The sequence below is a fragment of the Mustela lutreola genome, chromosome 8, assembly GCF_030435805.1.
Source record: "Mustela lutreola isolate mMusLut2 chromosome 8, mMusLut2.pri, whole genome shotgun sequence".
NCBI lineage: Eukaryota > Metazoa > Chordata > Mammalia > Carnivora > Mustelidae > Mustela > Mustela lutreola.
Window position 1 is genome coordinate 49,534,037 of NC_081297.1, and position 20,341 is coordinate 49,554,377.

Consider the following 20,341-nt stretch of genomic DNA (forward strand, 5'->3'; position numbering starts at 1 on the left):
CATACAGCAAATCATAGTAGGCAGCTGGAGGCTTGCTATAATCGCAATTAGCTAGGATCCTGGAAGTCCCAACGCATCTTACAAGACCCGGATGTAAGTCCCAAACTTCTGCATTTAGTGTACAGGATACTGGGGTGATGACATAGTTATAAGATTCCACAGTTGTTATTTCTGGATTCCCTTTGAGAGTTCCATTCCTGGGAAATATATTCGGAAAACAAAATCTTACGATTGGAATTCCCTCCTTTCTTATGAAAAACTCTGCTAAGTACCTGTGAGTATTTGCCAGGAAGTCCCAGATGGAGATCCAACTCCTCCCAAAATTGTAGTATCTCTGATCTTTGAAATATCCCAGAACACAGGCAAGGTGGCCTAGTCCACACACCGAGCTATAAGGGGTGACTGCCTCTCCCAACAATATTTCACTATATTTAATAGCATTTGGGGGAAAAAAAAAAAAAAAAGCAATGTTGTTAAATGCATGTTTTTTAATTCTTCTTTCCCAGCAATCTTACAAAACAATTCCAAGATCAACTGTTTGGACCCAGAGGTGGGAGGCAGGGAAAGGGTACAAGGCCAGCTGAAGACAAATGCTTCCCCCTTCCTGCCTTCCTACCCTGGCAAAAAGAAATCTGAGACCAGCACCAGTAAGATTAAACCATAAACATTCTTCCTTTTTTTTTTTTTTTTATTAAGAAAGCATGCAAAACACAACAACTTGTGAGATCATACACCCCCTTGCCGGCCTGCACCAATGCAAAGCACTACAGGTGGTACGAAGGACTCACCAATCTAGAAACCTGGGGGTCGAAGAGAGGAAAGTGAGGATGAGTGGATCTATACCACGTGACCGCTCCATCTGTCCCTCTCCTCCCATTTCTCCCTTATCTCCTCCTGGAGGCAGGAGCGCCTGCACTTTTGCACACGTCACTCAATACAACAATGACTATACTTTGAGCCCAGCAATGCTAGACCAACAAGAAAAAGTAGTATTCTTTCCATTTCATGGAGGGGAGGGGAAACAGGCCCAAAGAGGGTAAGTTTTGTCCTGTGCCATCTAGCAAGGCTGAGTTCAATGGAAGGGAGCTAAAATCCCAGGAGGCCTGATGGCCAGTCTCCACCCCTAGCCCCAAACTTTAGTTACTCTGGCTGCCCACCAGAGTCTTCATGAGACTAATTTTCAGAAGACACAGATGAATTATAAACAAGGGACATTTACATGTACAATTTCGTCTACCCTCGTAAATCCTGTGTGGATCTGAGTAGAAAGGGGGTTTAGAAAAGAGAAAATAATCATTTGTAAAGGGGGAAATCTTGGGAAGAACAGATGGGAAGTTGTGTATATAGGAGGCACCTTGACTGGAAGGAATTCAGAAGAGATGCCTAGAACAAAGACACAGGGCAAAGGCATTTTGCCACCCTCTAAGAGAAATTCTCCTTTCCCCAATGGGAAATATTGTGTCATACTTCAACCCCACTGACTGCCCAAAAACGGGGGATTCAATCCACTCATATCCCCATTTCTTACAAAGAACTTCACAGAAAATAAAGTGCTCTTTAGTTAACCGCCCTTTCTTGCCCGTTTGCTTCAGCCTTCTTCAACAAACTCTCATATATAACCCCCTTACAAAGAAAGAAAGGGGTGGGTGAGGGAAAAGCAGAAGAGTGGAAAGCTAGATCTCCTGGAAGTCCTGGGTAAATAAAAGAATATGAACAAGAGCAGAAATCAGAGAGAGAGTGGCCTTGTCCGCTCCTTACGTTTGTCCTGCAGCTTTCGGAAAGTGAACATTCAGTGAAATAAACACAGAAGTAAAATTGCTCTTCCCTCTCGTAACTAGTATTCAACAATGAACGTGAAACACACTAAGTACTTTGCAGCAGTAACTCATGGCCATTTCTCATTAAAGGATAGAAGTTGTCCCTATACCTTTTTTCTCTTTCTGGGGGGTCTCCCTTGGCCCTCACAAACTCTCCTCTCTAGATTATTTAATCTCCTCTACCAATTTCCTTCACCCCTTGAAAGTCAAATGGCAAAAGCTTCAGCCCCAGTGATTTGGATTCCAAGAGAAGCATTTGCTGACATAATTAAATAATTGAAATATTCCCTACCTATGTGTATGCCAGCTCCTTTTCCCTTTCCCCACGCCCCTACCACCAACGCTGTAGGTTTGGTTCTGCTATGATCAGTAGGAAAGAGGTTCCCATCTTGTCCTAGGACATGATGAAACTGAAAGAGTGATAATGGCTTACTTTTCTTTCTTGAGAGTTCCAGAAAATGGGGGCAAGAAGATAAAAAAGAGGAGGAAGAGTTGAGCCAGCAACTGAAGGAGGACAAAATAGTATTTGCTGAATGGGGAAGGGGGACTATAGAATAATTTGTAAATGCAAATATGAGCCACAGTTAATTTCCAGAGAAAACTATGTTTAAAAACCCAAAAGGGTTAAACTGAAACCATCTCCTAAAAGCTGAACCTACGCTGAACAGGTATCCTCATCCTTACCACAGAAGCAAGACCAACTCTATCTCCAATAGACTAAGGGCTGGGAACAAGCCCATGGAAGTTTCTAGTAGCATATAGAAACTGATTGTTTTATATTCCATCACCCTCTGCACTGCTTGACTCCACCCAACCCATAAGTCTTATTCTTCTAGGATTTAATGGTCACCCTTCTGCACCACCACCATCACTCTTACCCTAGATGGGAAGTGAGGATCGGGAGAAGTAAGGATCGAAGATAAAAGGGACAAGGAAGAGCTCAGAGGACAAAATTAGCACCATTGAGTAAAACCTGCAAATTCATGGCTGCCCAGCGGTGTTTTAGATCTCTTTTTACTTGAGAATGTGGCTTCTCTAGTACTAGACTGAACTGACAGGAACAGAAAACAATTTAGGGTCAGACGGTGAGATTAGCATTGAGTTTCTCAAAGAGAAAGGTAAATCAAAATTTGAAACCTTTCTCTGTAGCCACCAAGGCCTCACCTTCTGGCCAGATGATTTTAAATTAGCAAGGGACAGACACGGTCTGTGAAGGAGGGCAGAAGACTGGGGGCAGCAGATAACCAATAATAATAATAACAATAATAATAATAATACCATAATAAGAATAATAAAAAAAGAATTCAGAAAAAAACAAGAGGGAAGAGGAAGAAGGAGGCAGGAAAGAGGGGGGTTATCTTCGGCAGCATCTTGTGGTGGCTTTTCTGACAGAGCAAGAAAAAAGAGGATATGTAAGTATATACAGCAAGGAGGAAGGGATGGGCTGGGGCTGCTCCTGCCCCACTGCCAGACTTTTCGCCACCCAGCCTTGAGCTCATGGCCACGCTCCATAAGGCCCTAAGTGATCAAGTCCCAGTCGAAGTCATCAGGGATCTCCTCATTGGTACCTGGAGGGGGGACCGGTGGCCGAGGTACCATATGGTGTGCTGTCAGGAAGAGACAAAGAAATTAAAAGGAGAGTGGATGGGAAGTTATTCTATCCATCTAGATAGGCAGTGCTCAGCCCTGAATAGGACCACGAGGAAGGGCTGGTGAAACTATGCTCCTTATCAGCCCAGAGTTGTTTCCGTTGCTAGTGCCACTCCAGTGGGTCCAGGAAATAAACCAGAGTAAACGAGGGCACATAGCAATTTAACACTATGCAGCCCCCAAGAATTATACTTATGAAAACCATGTAGTAATGAAAAAAACATACACAATGTACTATTATATGAAATCACAGTATAGAAATTTGTAGACGTGTTACATGGATAAGGAAGATATGGACAAAGAGTCTGATGTCACCCAAAAAATTCGAAACCCTTGTGGTTAGGCAGGATAATAACAGCAATTTTTCTGAAATGTATTTAAAAGCAAACGATCTGTTCATTTTATATTATTTATGGCAAGTTAGGGTCTACCTCCACCACCATCAGAGGTAGTTCAATCCCAGACCCCTGATACAGGAGTCAGGTGACAGGAAAACAGACATGAGCACAGAGCAGGTATGTCTGTATAACGTGCTCAATGTATCTGCCTGACCATACCTTCCATCTAGATTCCAAAGTTGGACATAGGTTCCATGGTGTAGTGGTTAGCACATCTGCCTTACAAAGTTGGACATAAATGTTCAACATCTTTGGTCTATTTGCATGCTTTTACTGTCTTTTTTTTTTTTTAAGATTTTATTTATCCATTTGGCTGGGGGGGGGGGAGAAGAAAGAGCATGAGCAGGGGGAGAGGGAGACAGAGAGGGAGAAGCAGACTCCCCGCTGAGCGCAGAGCCCGATGTAGGGCTTAACCCCAGGACCCCAAGATCATGACCTGACCCAAAGTCAGACATTCAACTGACTAAGCCACCCAGGCACCCCTGCTTTTACTCCCTTTTATTATTGCAGGCACAAGTTATGCTCAAAGTAAATCAGTCTTCTTTAGCCTCCCATGACATATACCTCCCTAGCAAGGGGCCCACCCTCCAGCCTTAGGAATCATGAAGGCTCACATACTCCCAGCAGGGGTGAGCAAGAGGGAAGAGAATGCAGGCTCAGAGCCAGAGGAAAGCAAACACAACTTGTCAGGGTAGAGAGTGTTGGGCTGTGGGAGAAGCAAGCTTCCTGGCTCTTACCTGGGCGATTGTATCCTGCTGAATCCTGGGTGGAGATTGGGTACATTGGTGATGGGCCGGGGTATAGGTGGGGGGCTTGTGGGTGCACATAAGAGTTCACTGCCAAAGCAAGACAAGAGTTACTTGAGCAGACTTCATTATACTCAGTGAAGTAGGGCCCAATATAGAGGGGGAAAGAAGTACTCTTTCTCTCCTTGATGTCTCCTCCCTTCCTTGCTCTGTTCTATAGCTTCAGCAGGCTTAAAGGCTTTCTGGAGGAGCCATCAGTCCTCACCACTTAGGGCAAAAAGGGACCTTAATGGTCCCTACAACTATGACATATCATGGCTAGTCAAAGGATGACAAATAGAGAAACATGATCATTGAACCTCTCTCATTACACTGGTCTGAAGATTGTGTAACTGTAGAGAATCACAACCCCATCTGATATGATCTGGGTAGGGGTTACTGACACACACATCTGGAATGAGCACCTTTTCCTCCCTTTTCATAAGTAATTCTGATCTCCCAAATTAAGGTGGAAAAGGGACTCATACAGTGTTTCAGTACAGGACTTGACTGATTGCACTAGATGTTCAGTCAACGTAGCAGACAAACCAGTCCCACTGCTCAGTCTGGGTCACTGCTCATCAGATGACTTTGCTCAATTCTCTTCTGCCCTTTTCCTCCCCCTCTCTTTTCGTCAGAGCCTCCACCTCCTTGGTAACTTGCTTGGCTCACTACCTTGGTTCATGGCTGGCTCTTGTTTGCCACTGGTAAGGGCACAGGAGTCAGCAATACGGGCAGAGGCTGGTGGCCGGTGGGAGCCCCCCTGGGGAGGCACATGACCAGTCTGGGTAAGGAAGTGGTTGAGAGAGTCACACAGATTGGCAATGTGATGCTGGTCGAGGCTCCAGTTCTTCTGCTCTGCCTGTCGCAGACTCTCCATCAGTTCTACAAACAGAGAAGCAAGAAGGGCTACCTTTTGTGGAGGTCCCAAAGCCCCTACCATATCCGCCCCCATCTCACTGCTCCCACCACATCACAAATCAACACTACGGACTAGATTCATTGCCAAGAATAACTGACATCTCCTAGAGCTCTACATTTTCAAACTCTTCTTCTGTTGGCTCCTTCCTAAATTCTTGTTACAATTTCCATCTTGCTGGTAAAGAAAACAAAATTTCAAAGGGAGTGATTGAATTAGCCCATCAACAGTGACAAAACTACAAAATCGTGGTCCGGTTTCTGAATTCCTGAGAGCCTTCCCACTCCAGGGACAAAACAGGGTAGGATAAAACGCGGTCATATTTTGGGTGAGTTCAGGCAAAATTAATTTAAATTAATTTGCAAATAACACTGGCATCATCTGCCTTGTGAGATATGGAGGGAAAACAATGGAATCCTCCCTCCTCAAAGCTCAATTCACCATCCCCTTCTGGTGCTGGTTTCTACTAGGCTTCCCACTCACCAGGTCCTCCTCTCCCCTCTGGTCATCTTCCTCTCCTCACTCACCTGAGAACTGTGACTGCTCAATGCTGGACCAGTTGAGCCGATTCACCATCTTAAAACTTTCCTTTAAGGAGTCGATGTTGGAGCACCAGTCGGGAGGAAAGGCTATAAAGGGGCGGGGAGGGTGGAAAATAAAGAGAGTGATGTGGCAGCCCGCTGACTACGTGCAAGGTTGTCAATGACATCACCAGGATAATCTGAAAATCTCCCTCCCTGAAGATGGAGGACTAGTAAAGCGGATAGCTTTAGGGAGAGACAGCCTAGCTCCCAGGCAGGAGAATCTGTAAAGCAATCCCAGGTGGTCCAAGAATCCCAAAACACGGAGCTCTGAGTGGCAACTTCAGTGGGCTCAGAGGGGCTCCTGCAGGGGCTGGTGGGGGGGTGGGGAAGGGTGGGGAGGCTAGAGACCCACTGTTAACTACCTGGCCAACTGCATCTCCAGACCCAGTCAGAACAAGCAGGCCAGCCCGCCCTCCTCCCAGAGCCCACCACACCCTCCGTACTCACCAAAGCCAGTACTGTTGATAGGAGCCTGGCCCTGTGCCTGCTGCTGAGCCGGCGGTGGTGGCTGCGGGGCAGGGTGGGGGTGGGGATGGTGCTGATGCGGGTGGTAGCCCCCGTGCTGCAGCGGGGGTGGGTGCATGGCCATCACGGAGGGAGGCCCGTAGCCTTCGGCCCCAGCCGGCTTCCCCCCGGGTGGGGTACACCCATCCGGGCTTGGGGTGTGTAGCGGAGGGGCACCCCCTACAGAGGAGGGGCCCTGGGCGGAAGCCGGCTGCGCCTGCGACTGCTGCGGGGGTGGCTGCGGCTGCGGCTGCTGCTGGGGCGGTGGCGGCTGCTGGTACATGTAGTAGTTGTTAGAGGGCGGCATGTCCCCCAGGAGAGACGAGAAGCCTGGAGGGTGGAAGAAGCAGCCAAGTGAATTGGGCATGCATTTTTCTTTCTTTTCTTTCTTTTTTTAAAGGTTTATTTATTTGAGAGACAGCACTGCGAGCAGGGGGAGGGATAGAGAGTCTTCAAGCCGACTCCCCACTGAGCATGGAGCACCGCGTGGGGCATTTGATCCCCAAACCCTGAGCCGAAACCCCGAGTCAGGTGCTCAACCGACTGAGCCTACCAACACCCCAGTTCAATTTTCACTGAACAGGACTTCCACAGGGATGAGATGGGAGGCGTCAGATAGAAACCCCAGACTTAAGGGTGTCCTGAGAAGGCACGATCCTCTGGGCTCCCCCTGCCCTCCATGGCTCCCCCACCTCTATAGATACAACGGACAGATGGAGGGCCTTGACAGTGTGACAACTGCTCGAATTCTAGCAAAAAGGTTAGCATGTATCTTTCATTCTATTCCTCAGGGATCTGGGGGTAGGCCTGGAATCAGTGTCAAGAGCAGACAGATATCAGGTGAAGTTTTAAAAGTAAATCACAGGGGCGCCTGGGTGGATCAGTCTGTTAACCATCTGCCTTTGGCTGGGTCATGATCCCAGGGTCCTAGGATGGAACCCTGCCTCAGGCTCCCTGCTCAGCGGGGAGTGTACTTCTCCCTCTCTCCCCTGCTCGTGCTCTCTCTCTCTCAAATAAATAAATAAAAGGTAAATTACTAATTAAAATAAAGCCACTGGGTACCTACTCTTTCTTCTTCCTTACTGTATCTACACTTGTCGCTGTTACTACCTACTTGGTTTCACCACCAACAAACGGAGCTGGGTGAGGCATAGATTAAGGATGGATGAATTTCTGGCACACATTGGGCAGGGAAGAACTAGAGACTGAGGCTGGGCAGGAGCTTTCAGCCACCATGAAATCTGAGTGAACACTTGAATCCTCACTCACTCTAATTTTTCACTTTGTCTCTGACAGCCCCTCCCTGCTCCACACTTCTGATCAATCAATCATCTGACCTGGATTCCTTTCTCAAGCAAAGGCTACAATCTCAGTGCATAACTCCAGCTCTAAATCCCCCAAGATATAAAAGAAGAAATCCACAGCAGTTAATATAAATTTTCCGAAAGGTGGCTGCTAATCAGTTTTCATCATCCCGTTCAAACCCTGAGGCCTGTACACGGCAACTACACAGAACAAGAGGCTCTGATGCCTCACCCGAAGTCGACCCCCACCTCTAATTTCTTTAAAACCACAAACAAGGGGCACCTGGGTGGCTCAGTGGTTAAGCATCTCTCTTTGGCTCAGGTCATGATCCCAAGGTCCTGGGATCAAGTCCCTGCTCAGCGGGGAGCCTGCTTCTCCCTCTCCCTCTGCTTGCCACTCCCCCTGCTTGTGCTCTGTTTGTCAAATAAATAAATAAAATCTAAATAAATAAATAAAAACAGAAACAAACATGAGTCGCAGAGGGCTGGACCAGGTGATTTCTCAAAGGAGCTTTCCAATATGGACCAGGTGATCTCTCAAAGGAGCTTTCCAATATGAACTTTACTCTCACACGGTAATACAGGAAATTTGAGTATGGACCAAATATAAACTAATATTAAGGAAGTATTATTGACTGTGTTAAGAATAATAATGGCAGTGGATAACAAAGTCTTTATCATTAAGACTTCACAGTGAAGTAGTACCTATAGGTGGGATAGCACATCTGGGAATTGCATTACATTATTCCCATTTAAAAAAAAAAAAGTGGGTGGTAAATGAAACGAGCTGAACAAAATATTGCTATGTATTAAACTGGGCCATCTTAAAAGTTGGAAACCTAAGGGTGTATTATACTATTTTCTCTATTTTTGCATCTGTTTGAGATTTCTAACAAAAATTAACATGGGGTGCCTGGGTGGCTTAGTTGGTTGAGTGTCTGACTCTTGATATCAGCTCAGGCCATGATCTCATGATCTCAGGGTGATGAGATCGAGCCCCAGGGTGGGCTCTGCGCTTAGTGGGAAGTCTTTTTGAAGATCTTCTCCCTTTACCCCCTCTCCCACTCGCTTGCTTTCTCAAATAAATAAATAAATCTTTTTAAAAATATATGTGCTGCCGAAGTGAGCACAATTTTTTTTTAAAGCAACTAGAAATATGCTAAAAAATTAAATTGTCTCACAATGAAACGGATTCTGAGGGAAAGCAAACCACTGCTGTCCCCTAGTGGCCATCCTCTAAATGATGGGCTTGCAGCCATTAAGTCACTGCCCTTAGTTCTAGAAGGGGGATCCCTTGAACTCACTTTCTGAAGCTAATAACCCAGCCTGCCTCTCAAAACAGCTCCAAAACAGCTCCAAACTAAGCCAGAAGAGCTTGACTCCAAACAATTCTGGTTTCTTGAGATGCTTCCCCTAACCAGTGATCAGCCTCTCCTCATGTGAAAAGTAACACAGAAGGGAAAGAGAATGTACCACCGATCCAGGAGTAGAAGTATGTTCATGCCCTCATCCCAACAGCAGGCTCACCATGCTGAGACGAGGAAGAGGATTTCTCCAGCATGGATTTGTAGAGGTTGCGAAAGGACCAGCTTAGGTCCTGAAAATTGATCTCTGAGTAGGAGAATTTGAAGTCATTGTTGGTGTTATACAGGGGAGGAGGACCCTCCGCACCTTCTCGGCCAGGAGCCCCTGCTGCCACCGCTCCACCATCCACAGATCCTGTGCCCTGCAGAAAGGAGTAAGAGAGACTCAATCCATGTGCTATATCAGGAAAGGAGCCTTTCATGGTCACCAAGCTCTCTGGCTTGTCTTCATCCTGTCCTAACTTTTCAATGAATGAACATCATTTCCCCGTCTGTCTCATTGATTCCTATCGTGATGTACCTCGAGCCATTTTCCCATGCTCCGTCCATCTTCCATTCTCATAACCTTTTTGGCTCCCCTTCTTCTCTTCTCACTACTTTTCATCCCCCTGATCTTTCTCAACGTTCTGTTACATATCTCTCTCTCTCTCAGCTTCCCTTTTCTGCTTTCCCTTTCTTTCCCAATTGATCTGCCTACTACATCACAGATAATACAGTATTTCCAACTGGCAGATCTATGACTCTGTTCAACGACCTATCCACCCATCCATCCGTCCCCATGCACCCTGACACCCCTACTTCTTACCTGGCTGTAGCTTGTGATAGAAGTGGGGCTCTGAAGGGACATCTGAGGATTCCCCTCGGAAGGCAGTGAGGCTTCTCCACCCCCAGGAACACCTCCCCGTGGGCTCTTGCTTGCCTCCTGTTCTGGTGAGTCTTGGGATAGCTGAGGGTTGGGAAAGAACAGAAATCTGGAAGCAGAAACTAAACATCCTCCTGAGACCCATGGTTTCAGCTCACCCTTTGCCCCAAACATAGGAAAGGACCAAAACTACAAGACAGGATGTAGCCCGAGCTGCTGGCCCAGGTGGGGACTTACATCATCATCTGGAGGGTGTCTTCTCTTTCGGGAGATGTCAGGGCAGGTGTCAATTGTCCAGTAAGAGCCCTGGAAGGAGAACCCAAACCCACAGAAAACAAAATCATTATATATGAAAATTCCCACCTTTGGAAAAGCAAATAGTTGGGAGGATTTTCACCCAAAAAAAAAAAAAAAAAAAAAAAAAGTTATATTAAGAAAAATAACTGGAGAATCACACAGAGTTCCGAGGGTACTGGCTATTTTTGAGGAATAAATTTGTCCTAAAAGTTCAATGAGTATGTCAGGGGTATAACTATAACTGGTGGTCCAAACACAGGCCTTGATTGTTCTGGTATCTTGTTCAAAGAGCTGGAAATGCCCACACACAACCATCCCCTTCTGTGTGATCTGTGGCAAGGCTCTCCTGAACTCGAGCATCCACATCTTTCGAAAGAAGAAACTGATTTATCTCTTTTCCCTTTTGAAGATAAAAGTCATGGGATTTTTGCAGAGAAAAGTCCTTACAAAGGTTATTTAGCCTACCTTTCACATCTAAAAAGAGGGCCACACATAAGAAAGGGGGCATTAAAGTCAACTTTACCATATATAATTCTATTTTTAAAAAAAGGATTTCAGGGATGGCTGGGTGGCTCAGTTGTCTCCTGCCTTTGGCTTAGGTCATGATCCCTGGGTCTTGGGATCTAGTCCCACATCAGGCTCCTTGCTCAGCAGGGAGCCTACTTCTCCCTCTCCCTGCTGCTACCCCTGTTCATGCGTGCTCTCTCTCCCTCTCTGACAAATAAATAAATAAGTCTTAAAAAAAAAAAATCTTTCTTAGTCACTCATGCTAGTGGGGGCCCACAAGCGTGATAGCCAAGCTCTTCCTTTGAGAAAAAATAAAGCTGCTTCTCTAATTAACATGATTTCCTCTTCTGGGTAATTAAAACAGCCACAGGACTCTAGGCTGTCAACTACTCCTCTCTCCTTCCTGCCCCTCCTTTCAATGCTTACAGGAGTGTCTCACCTTCCCCGGGTCATCCCGAGGTCTGGGCACCTTCCGGAAACACTTGTTGAGAGAAAGGTTGTGCCGAATTGAATTCTAGGGAAGCAGAGAAGCAAGTTAGGCTTCAGCATGGTGTAAAGCAGAAAATTTTCCAATAGGGCACAGAGGGACACAAAAGAACATAACATATCATAAAGTTCAAGTATCAGGCAAACTTAGGACCTCCTAACTATACTGATGGAGGACCTTATCTAGCAGATAGCAAGAGCCCTGAGATGAGAAAATGCAGAAATTAAATGGATGGGAGGTAATGCCTATAAACTTGACTACCAGGTGCTTCTGGTATCTATATAAAAAACAACAACTATATAATCTTTCTGGTTATATGTATATAATATATATACATATATATATATATATATATATATCTGAAAAATTAAGACAGATACATATCTGCCTTAATTTATTTTAATCTCCCCTTTAAGACTGTTTATATAAATAAAAGCAAATATAAATTTGAAACAAAACAAAGGCACAAGGTCACCTTTGTTCTCTCAACAGCCCCCTGGAATGCTCCATTTGGAGGAAAAAAAGAATGTTGCAGCTGTGTGCTGGACGAGACTGGGTGTTGTGGTAGCTAACAGGGACAGGGTCATGGAGGAAAAGCTGAACGCTTCCAGTAGTCTCCAGCTCATCATTTGATTTGTATGTCAACCGGTGATTTACAGAGTGAAAGAACTACATTAAATCCCCCCTCCTTCTCAACAACTGGCAAATGAGTTGCTGCTCCAAAAGATGGGGAACAGCAGTCTTCCTTCTTTGCTTGGAAGAAGAGTTTCCTTCTTCCTTTACTGCCAGCCAAACAACTTATCCTCTTACTACTTGCTTGGCGGATGAGCTCTTGGTGAAGGACCTTATTATTATCATTATTACTATTATTGTTATTGTTACTGGTATACAATTTTTCAGAAGATGAGGACTACGTGTAATGAAGCTTTGGAAATCTGATGAGACTCCTACCTCTAGGTAGGAAGAAGCAATGCCATCCCTTGCACAGTGACTTGAACATAGTAGAGTGGCAATAAGTATTTGTGAAATGAATGAATCTCCTTTTCGAAGACTCAGAAGGTAAGAGGGTATGATGAGCAACAGCATCCTGCCATCCTCATAACTATACTTAGTGGCTCGATATCACTGGAGTTTCCCTGATATACCTTATGAAAGTTGTTCAACTCTGAAAAAGAGTAGGGGATGGGAGATATAAGATTTTAAGTTCACGCATCTCTGAAACAGATCAGAGTGAACTGGACCAGGTTAGAGGAAGAAACAAAAGAGTAGAGTAGAGAAAAAGGCTGTCAAAGGCTAAAAACAATCGCAGGTTACAGAAGTCATCCCACCTTCCAACCAATGCCAGCGTTCTTGTAATAGGGGAAGTTATCACAGATCCAGCGGTAAATCTCACTGAGGGTCATCTTCTTGGCTGGAGAGGAGTTGATGGCATAGGTGATGAGGGTGGCATAGCTGTATCGTGGCTTGCCATCCTGGTGCACTGCTGCCTCATCTTTGCTCAGGGTGGCATTTGGATCTGTGGGTGAGCCTGGGGGACACTTGCGGCTGCCACCTGGAGGCCCAGCCTGAGAGGCACTCCCAAGCTTCTCGATGGTAGCTCGAAGGGTCAGCTGGGGGAGCCAGTCTATGGAGGTGAGGCTACTCTCTAGGTCAGAAGCCATGGTACTTCTGGGTTCTGCAGAGAAGAGAACAAAGGGGAGAGGAAACTAGAACAGGTGAGTGTGATAGCTGGTTACTAGTGGCAAATAATATTCAAATGTTAGTGCTCTAAGGGAAGTAGAGTTTCTTCCCACTGTAATCCCCATGGGAGACTGTCGCAGAACAGCCCTCAACCAAGTGTTCCCAAAGCTCCCAGACAACATATCACCAATCATCTACTAGATGACAGACTGGTACTTACCAGTCTTACATCTTAATGTAGAACACAGCCAACAGGACTCTCCATTCAGCACTAAGAAGTCAGACCCCCACCCAACTGAGGTATTCCCTCAATCCTCCTTACATGGAGCCCTACAACATAATATTTTAAACCACATAATTTTTTTTAAAAACTTAATATACCAGGTAAAATCAGCTAAAGTCTACTCTCCAATTATGTGATGCTTGTTTTACATACATAGAGACAGCACAAGTGAACATGTAAAGAAAAACAGTCCGGAAAAAAAAAGAAAAGAAAAACAGTCCAAGTAAACACAAATATACAGCAAGGAAGCACACACCAACACTTTTACAGATGTTTCACAGTGGGTGAATTTGACCCCTCACCTTTTTATCCCATATATGTGCACATGAGGCATATTCGATTTACCCCAAGCATAAATTACGCTCGAGGACCAGCAAAGGACAGAGGCAAGACACACATGTAAACAGTGGCCCCCATACCCAGAGATCACAATGAGATATGCGATGTACATTACCAGCAGAGCACAAAGCCACACACAGAGGTAACAGATCCTGAGTTAGAGCCGCCCTCACACCTTTAAAGCTGCCCCTGACCGGCTCCCGCCCACAGACACCAACACCAGGAAGAAGGCATCGGCAAGGACCTCCCACCTCCCAGCCCGCTGGGCTTCACTGAGCCAGGAGGTGGGGGACACCCAGCTGTGTGCACACCGTAACAATCAGATAGCCTAGCTAAAAATAGCCACTCTGGGGCTAAGAGCTGGCTCCCCTTCTCCCGCCCTCCTCCTCTCTCCTTCCTTCCCAGCCAGGCACGCACGCTTGCTGCACCTCCATGCAAACTCCTGGCGCTGCCAAACCGCCCACGCCTGATGTTTGCACACCCTGCTGCCACCCACACCCCCTGGGCGCTCTCGCTGGCAGATCGGTGTAGCCGGAGTGACGTCTTGGTGGGGGGAGGTGAAGAGCGCCGGGTGCTCTCTGCTACTGCAGGGTCTAGAAAGGCTGGCAGGAAGCGCTTGGTAGCCATTTGGCGCTCCCAGAGAGCCCATGCCAGCAACCCCCTAAGCACTTGCCGCTTGGAGGTTTGTGCCTGCTCGCCCGGGGAGGAGAGTCCTGCCAATATTTCCTTCTCGAGGCCCTGCTGACGGTCCCACCAGGGCTAGCGAGCCTCAGAATTCAGAATCCCGGACAGAAACACATCGTGTATGTAATTTCTAAATGCGCACCCAGATAAAATACACGAGCGGTATGGATTCGACTATACACAAATCCACATCCTTTGCCGTTAAAAACTCAATCCCAGGTACGACTGCCTACCCCCTCTCCTGCCTCCAACACAACTTGCAAGCTGTCAGCTCACTCTGTAGCCCACAGCTGGGGCTCTCCTCCCCTTGAGATTTACCCCTTCTCCTTTTCTCCTTTTCTCACCCTGTGTTCTCCCCCAAATTCCCCACCCACACAACTCCTGCATGTACACACAAGTAGTCGGCACCCTGCTCCTCCCCAGCAACACACCCACTCCACAAGGCTGAGGGAAACACCTTATGCCTCAGGGCCTGAGCAGCTTGAGACCCAACTGAAACCCAAGAATCACTTGACAAGAGAAAGAAAGAAAGAAAGAAAAAAGCTATGTTTATAAATAGTATCATGAAAGGGTTTCCCCTTTATGGGTAGCCTCTCTCTCCACCACCCTCTTTTACAGCCCACCACCACCACCTTGCCTTATAATATCATGGAAACTTGGAAGCTAATAGGGACATCTAATCATTCCAGGAAGCCTCAAACCTCCCAGCGCATTACTGAATCAAAATGCCACAGCATCTGGAGTAAAGCAGGGCACTTTGGGCAGTGAATTGGTCCTATAGCTGGGTTATCCCAGCCGAACAGTGTTGTGACAATAAGCAGGTTCTCAGTGACCAGGGTTTTCCTCGGTCCTCCTCAGAAGGGGAGGTCTATAAAGAATTCCCTATTATTGGGTACCCGGGTGGCTCAGTGGGTTGGGCCTCTGCCTTCAGCTGAGGTCATGATCTTGGGGTCCTGGGATCAAGTCCCCCTCTCTCTCTGCCTGCCTCTCTGCATACTTGTGATCTCTCTCTGTCAAATAAATAAATAAAATCTTAAAAAAAAAAAAAAAAAAGAATTCCCTATTATCTTCTGCTTAAGATCCCTAGGAAACCTCAACTTCTGAATACAGAAGCCTTCCGTGGACCCTTCATTTGAAAGTCTCCCAACATAGGACACGGACATGAGAGTAGACTTCAAGTGGTTTACAGAACCCATGCCAATCCAATCACTGTGAATTCCAGAAAGGGAAGCACTGCCAGCCTTTGCTAGTTGTTCCATGCTTTTCCCTACCCTTACCCCTGCACCAGGTTAAGAGAGGTTAAATTCAACCTTTCTCCAGCACCCTCCCTGTCAGCCCTCCAGATACCACACAGCACTCAAAATATATCCTAATCTTACCAGCTACAAGAAGCTTGCAGCAGAAGGTCCTCCGGATCTTTTGGCACCATGCTCCTTTAACCCATCCCACTTCCTCACCCCGTCACTTCCCCATTCTGGAAGGGCCGTCCAGTGCACAGAACCTCAGAGATGAGGTCCCTCCATTCTATTCCCAGCCTTGACCCTGACTCACTAAATGTCCCTAGCCACCCCTTGCTCCCTGAAGTCTTGATGCCTCAGTTTCCCCCTTCAATAAAAGGGATGAAGTCATCAACACTGCCAAAGCTTCATCCCTGGAGGGAAGTGAATGAAGCTTAATGAGCTTGTGGCTGCCACACATTCCATGCTCCCCAAAATAATGGCACGAGGCTAATGTTCAGAGCTAATATTAGAAAGGCAAACAAGAGCTACTTCCATTTCTTAGTCCAACCAACCTAGTTACCCAGACCTCTCTCTCCAGGTGGGCCTTGTGCCACTGGGCTTGGGCAGAACCTGAGTCAGGCCACATTCTTCTCTGCATGCTGGAAGACTGAAAGGAAATACCCATAGAAACTGGGAAAGGCAGCCAAAGGGCAGGCTCCATCACATCCACAGGACATCTAATGAAGACTACAGTACCAGGAGAAAGGCAGAGAAAAACAGAAAGACATTCTGTTGGTGTGGAAGACTGATCCTGGATGAGATGTGTAAGATCCAAAATAACAGGCACGGTTTTCTTCCCACTTTATCTGAAAGGCCAGGAATTATTCTCTGTATGGTGCCAAGGTCAGGTATTAAGGAGTGATATCTTCCTGCTCTGGACAGAATGCCAGCACTAATAGAGCAGCGGTTGAGTTTACCACATTACCAATTACCAGTCAGGATGCCTGGGTTTCAATCCTGGCTCCACTCCTTACTGGCTGTGCAACCTCAGGCAAGTTACCTAACCTCTCTATGTTGTCATTTCTTCCTCTATAGAATAGAGATGATAACTGCACCTGCACAGGGTTGTTGTAAGGATTGCCTCAAGTTAATATTTTTTTGTAAAGATTTTGTTTATTTACTTGACAGACAGAGATCACAAGTAGGTGGGGGGGGGGGGCGGGAAGCAGGCTCCCCGCTGAGCAGAGAGTCTGGTGTGGGGCTCAGTCCCAGGACCCTGGGATCATGACCTGAGCCCAAGGCGGAGGCTTTAACCCACTAAGCCACCCAGGTGCCCCTCAAGTTAATATTTTTAAGGCATTTAGTAAGTGTTAGGTAAGTGTAGCTATTATTATTTTTGAATGAGGCAAAACAGAGAATATTGGAAATGAGAAAGCAGACCGTGGAGGTTAAGACTGAAAACAGCAAGACTGCCATGGTTTATGTTACAAAACCTGCACTGAATTTGCAATAGCTTTCGAGATGTCAGAAACTCCACTTTTTACTTTGGGGATAAGGTCACCCCACTACGGACCAATTCTAGGACCACGCAGACTTCAAAGATGAAGGAACAAGAGGATATCATCTCTACTTTTCAGCAGGGACCAGGTCTAGCCATAAGACATGATCTGGAAAACACCACTCTTTAAAGCATAGTTAATCCAACCCAACAGCCATCTGCTCCCAGCAGATTCCACAGAAGCAAGGAGAATTAGGGAAACTCCGTCCTAGTAAGGCCGGTTGCACTGTTGGGGGGCAGGAGGGGGGCCCACCTGGAGCCACTGTGATACAGTTCCCTCTCAGTCTCTCAACAAGTTGCATTCCAGCATCTGGGAAAGCACTTTGGGAGAAATGGGTTGCTATTACACTAGAGTCGGCTCTTTTCACGAAGTGGGGGAGGGAGTTCTAGAGGTAAGAGCCAAGGAGCCTCATGCTTTTGAGACCAGAGATACCAGAAATAAAACTCTCTCGCTAGTTCTAGAAGAAGTGGCCACAGCCTGACACTGAGCAGCCTTACCACAAGAAAGGACTCTTATGCAGCCATTCATGAGGGTTCTCAACTGGCCAGGGCAGGCCAAGGCCTTCCTCCCAGCAGGGCAGCCTTACCAACAACCTCTCCATGTCCTCCCGCAGGGGATGCCTGCTTCAAGAGGCCTACCAAAAACACAGGATTCTGGGTAATTGGAGGCTTAGTCCGAAAAGTGCAACGCAACTGTCCCCACACACATACCCACTTGAAACAGAGTCAGAGCCCCATTCACCTGAATTAAGAGACATATGTACACCGCTCTCTAGCACAGCTGTGTGGACCTGGATTATACCCCTGCCTCATATACCACTAACAGGTAGTCTCCAGGGCCAAGTGGACGTATGTAGGGACTCACACAGCCCACCAAGGCCCAGAAAGAGAAAGAAGAAGGAAACATAAAAACCCACGTAAGATGGAAGCCTCCCACTTGGTTTTGCTGTGAGGTGCACACAGAATTTGAGGCAGGAAAGCGGGGGCCCAGCTAGTGGTCCCAGGTGGAAAGACACACTGCTAAACGCCCAGCATCCACTAGAAGGATTTCCTGGCACCCTTCTCCCGACTTTTCTGATGATTCTGGGCTTTGATGATTCCTGCTCCATATCTCATGAAAGAAAACTTAAATACCAGACTCCAGAGACACAGAACCAAACAAGAAATGGGAAGGGAAAAGATGAAACTATTAGGTGCTTTTCTTAAAGGAGATTTATCACAGGTCAAATCTCCCGGTGGTGGGGGAAGGGGGCAACTTATTTCGATGGAAGACTGGAGGGAGGCTGAGCAGCAACACCCCTCTCTTCCTATCCAGGATCTGCTTTTTCCTGAGGAACTGTCAGTGAAGGACAGGAGCTGTGGACAGGAGCTGTGCAGGACATGAGGGCAGTGGTACAGGACCAGCACTAGGGAAGAACTTCAACCCAAGAGTTAGCGTTCCCCTGTATCCTCTCTTCTTGCCTTAGGAAGGGATTTCCATTGTCCCTTTGGATTTTACTGACAGAGCCATGCTTCCATCCAGGAATAGGTAAGCCACAAGAGGAGGCCTCCTGGTGTCAGAGGAAGGGTGAGTGGGGACAGGCTGATTTTCTTGTCAAGGAGACAGTGGGTAGGAGAGAACAGCTCTGGCGGACATGAAGCTGAAGTAGGCTTACAAGGTAAGACAAGGTAGTATCACTGGAAGCCCTAGACAAGTGTAGGCCATGAAATGCCACGATCACTTTAGTGAGGTAAGAAAGCCCAAGAATGGAGAGCGCTCTGGGAGTCTGGTTGGGATGTGTCCATCCTTATTACACAGTACAGATGCAGTTTTGAAAATGCAGGCATTTGCTGATACCCCTTTGCCCTCAGCATGAAACCCTATGTGTCCCCAGGGACCTCAAAGGAATTCCATCCATCGAGTCCCCAAACATTAAGAAACCCATTTCACAGAGCCTCTGCAGAAGGTGTAAGTCTGAAGCCAGGAGCTTCCTCAGAACACACTCCCCAGAGGATTCTCTGAGTTATTACTCTACCTTCCCCAGTGATGAAACCCAAGAGCCACCATCTCAGCCCCTACCCCCACTAGTACCTAAAGAGGACAGAGAGGTTAAAGAAAGCACTAACCTGTCTCCAAGCTTCCCCCAGCAAAGGGAGGGAACCACCTGGTACTGGAGTTTGGGGCTGGAGGGACTCCCCTCTTCAAAGGCAGATGAAGAGTTTCATCCTCAGTGGCTCTTCCTGTACTTGGTTGAGCATCCCAAGCTGGGGTCGGGGGAAACTGGGTCCCCTGAGGATGAGGAGCGGAGGGAGGAGGCGGCGGAGGAGAAGGAGGTCCTACCTGGGGAAGGTGGCACACCCCCCACACCCTGCTTGTAACCCTGGGGAGGAGGGGAGGAGCCTCTCCGAACCTGGAGTTGTCTCCTCCCCCTTGGGGGAGTCCCCCTCCCCCCCAAACTGGATCTTTCGGGAGTGGAGGGCTCTTTCTGTCTGCTGGAGATCTGAGCGGAGGGGCTCTGCCCTGTTCCACTGTCTAGGTACAAGGAAGTTGAGAGGAGAGTCTTTCCCCTCTCCTGAAAGGCTGAAAGCCGGCTCCTCTTCTTTCCCTGGAGTGGTCTCTGCTTCTGAATGTAAGGACTCCTCTCCCCTGTGAGTACTGGATAGGATGGAGGGCGCCTACTCCACAGGCATGTCCCCCCTTCTCTTAGCCTCAAAAGTCCTGAACTGCTGAGAGTGTGCGTTTGGAGGGGTGGAGGCACGCTGGGGCGGGCTCACGCTGTCTGCTTCCTTTAGCAGGATCGCCCCTTTCTACTTCTGGAGGTCTATTCCCGGGCCAGGATGGGGGTTTTCCTCTCCCCTACAGGGGTCTCTTCTTCCCCTCGCCCGAGTGGCGGTAAGGGTCTCCGCTCCAGCGGCGAGAGAGGCTGCCCCCGTCCCCGCGCCCGCCTCCGCTCCGGGGTGCCCCCGAGGGTGGGGTTTTCCTACTCCCCGCTCTCCCTGAGCTGGCCTGGGCAGCAGGGTCCGGGAGGCCGCGGCTGCCGACTCCGGTCCCTGGCTACTGTGGCCAGCGCCTCCTCTAGTCCCGTCCCGTCCGGTCCGCTCCCTTCGGCGCGTGAGGCC

General features: G+C 47.6%; 1 protein-coding gene across 3 annotated transcripts; it reads right to left on the reverse strand.

Moving 5' to 3' along the window:
* Positions 1-667: 667 nt before the first annotated feature.
* FOXJ2 (forkhead box J2) lies at positions 668-19,684 on the reverse strand. Of its 3 annotated transcripts, none has more exons than XM_059184727.1 (11): positions 19,349-19,684; positions 12,807-13,153; positions 11,431-11,505; positions 10,425-10,493; positions 10,131-10,271; positions 9,633-9,687; positions 6,601-6,987; positions 6,097-6,198; positions 5,326-5,535; positions 4,603-4,701; positions 668-3,424 (listed from the first exon to the last, which is right to left on the reverse strand). In XM_059184727.1, the coding sequence occupies exons 2-11, from the start codon at positions 13,137-13,139 to the stop codon at positions 3,336-3,338; spliced, it is 1,560 nt and encodes a 519-aa protein (XP_059040710.1). In that variant the 5' UTR covers positions 13,140-13,153; positions 19,349-19,684; the 3' UTR covers positions 668-3,335. The 3 variants fall into 3 exon arrangements, with proteins under 3 accessions (XP_059040710.1, XP_059040709.1, XP_059040711.1); XM_059184726.1 differs by having other exon boundaries at positions 9,489-9,687; XM_059184728.1 differs by lacking the exons at positions 12,807-13,153; positions 19,349-19,684 and adding an exon at positions 12,430-12,710 and having other exon boundaries at positions 9,489-9,687.
* Positions 19,685-20,341: the final 657 nt, after the last annotated feature.

Excerpts from the sequence above, each read along its gene's own strand:
- FOXJ2 (XM_059184726.1), bottom strand. The coding sequence starts at position 13,139 with ATGGCTTCTGACCTAGAGAGTAGCCTCACCTCCATAGACTGGCTCCCC. Across the intron at positions 10,494-11,430 it reads CTCGGGATGACCCGGGGAAG|GGCTCTTACTGGACAATTGA; the intron begins GTGAGACACTCC and ends TTCTCCTTCCAG. Across the intron at positions 9,688-10,130 it reads CTATCACAAGCTACAGCCAG|GGCACAGGATCTGTGGATGG; the intron begins GTAAGAAGTAGG and ends TCCTTTCTGCAG.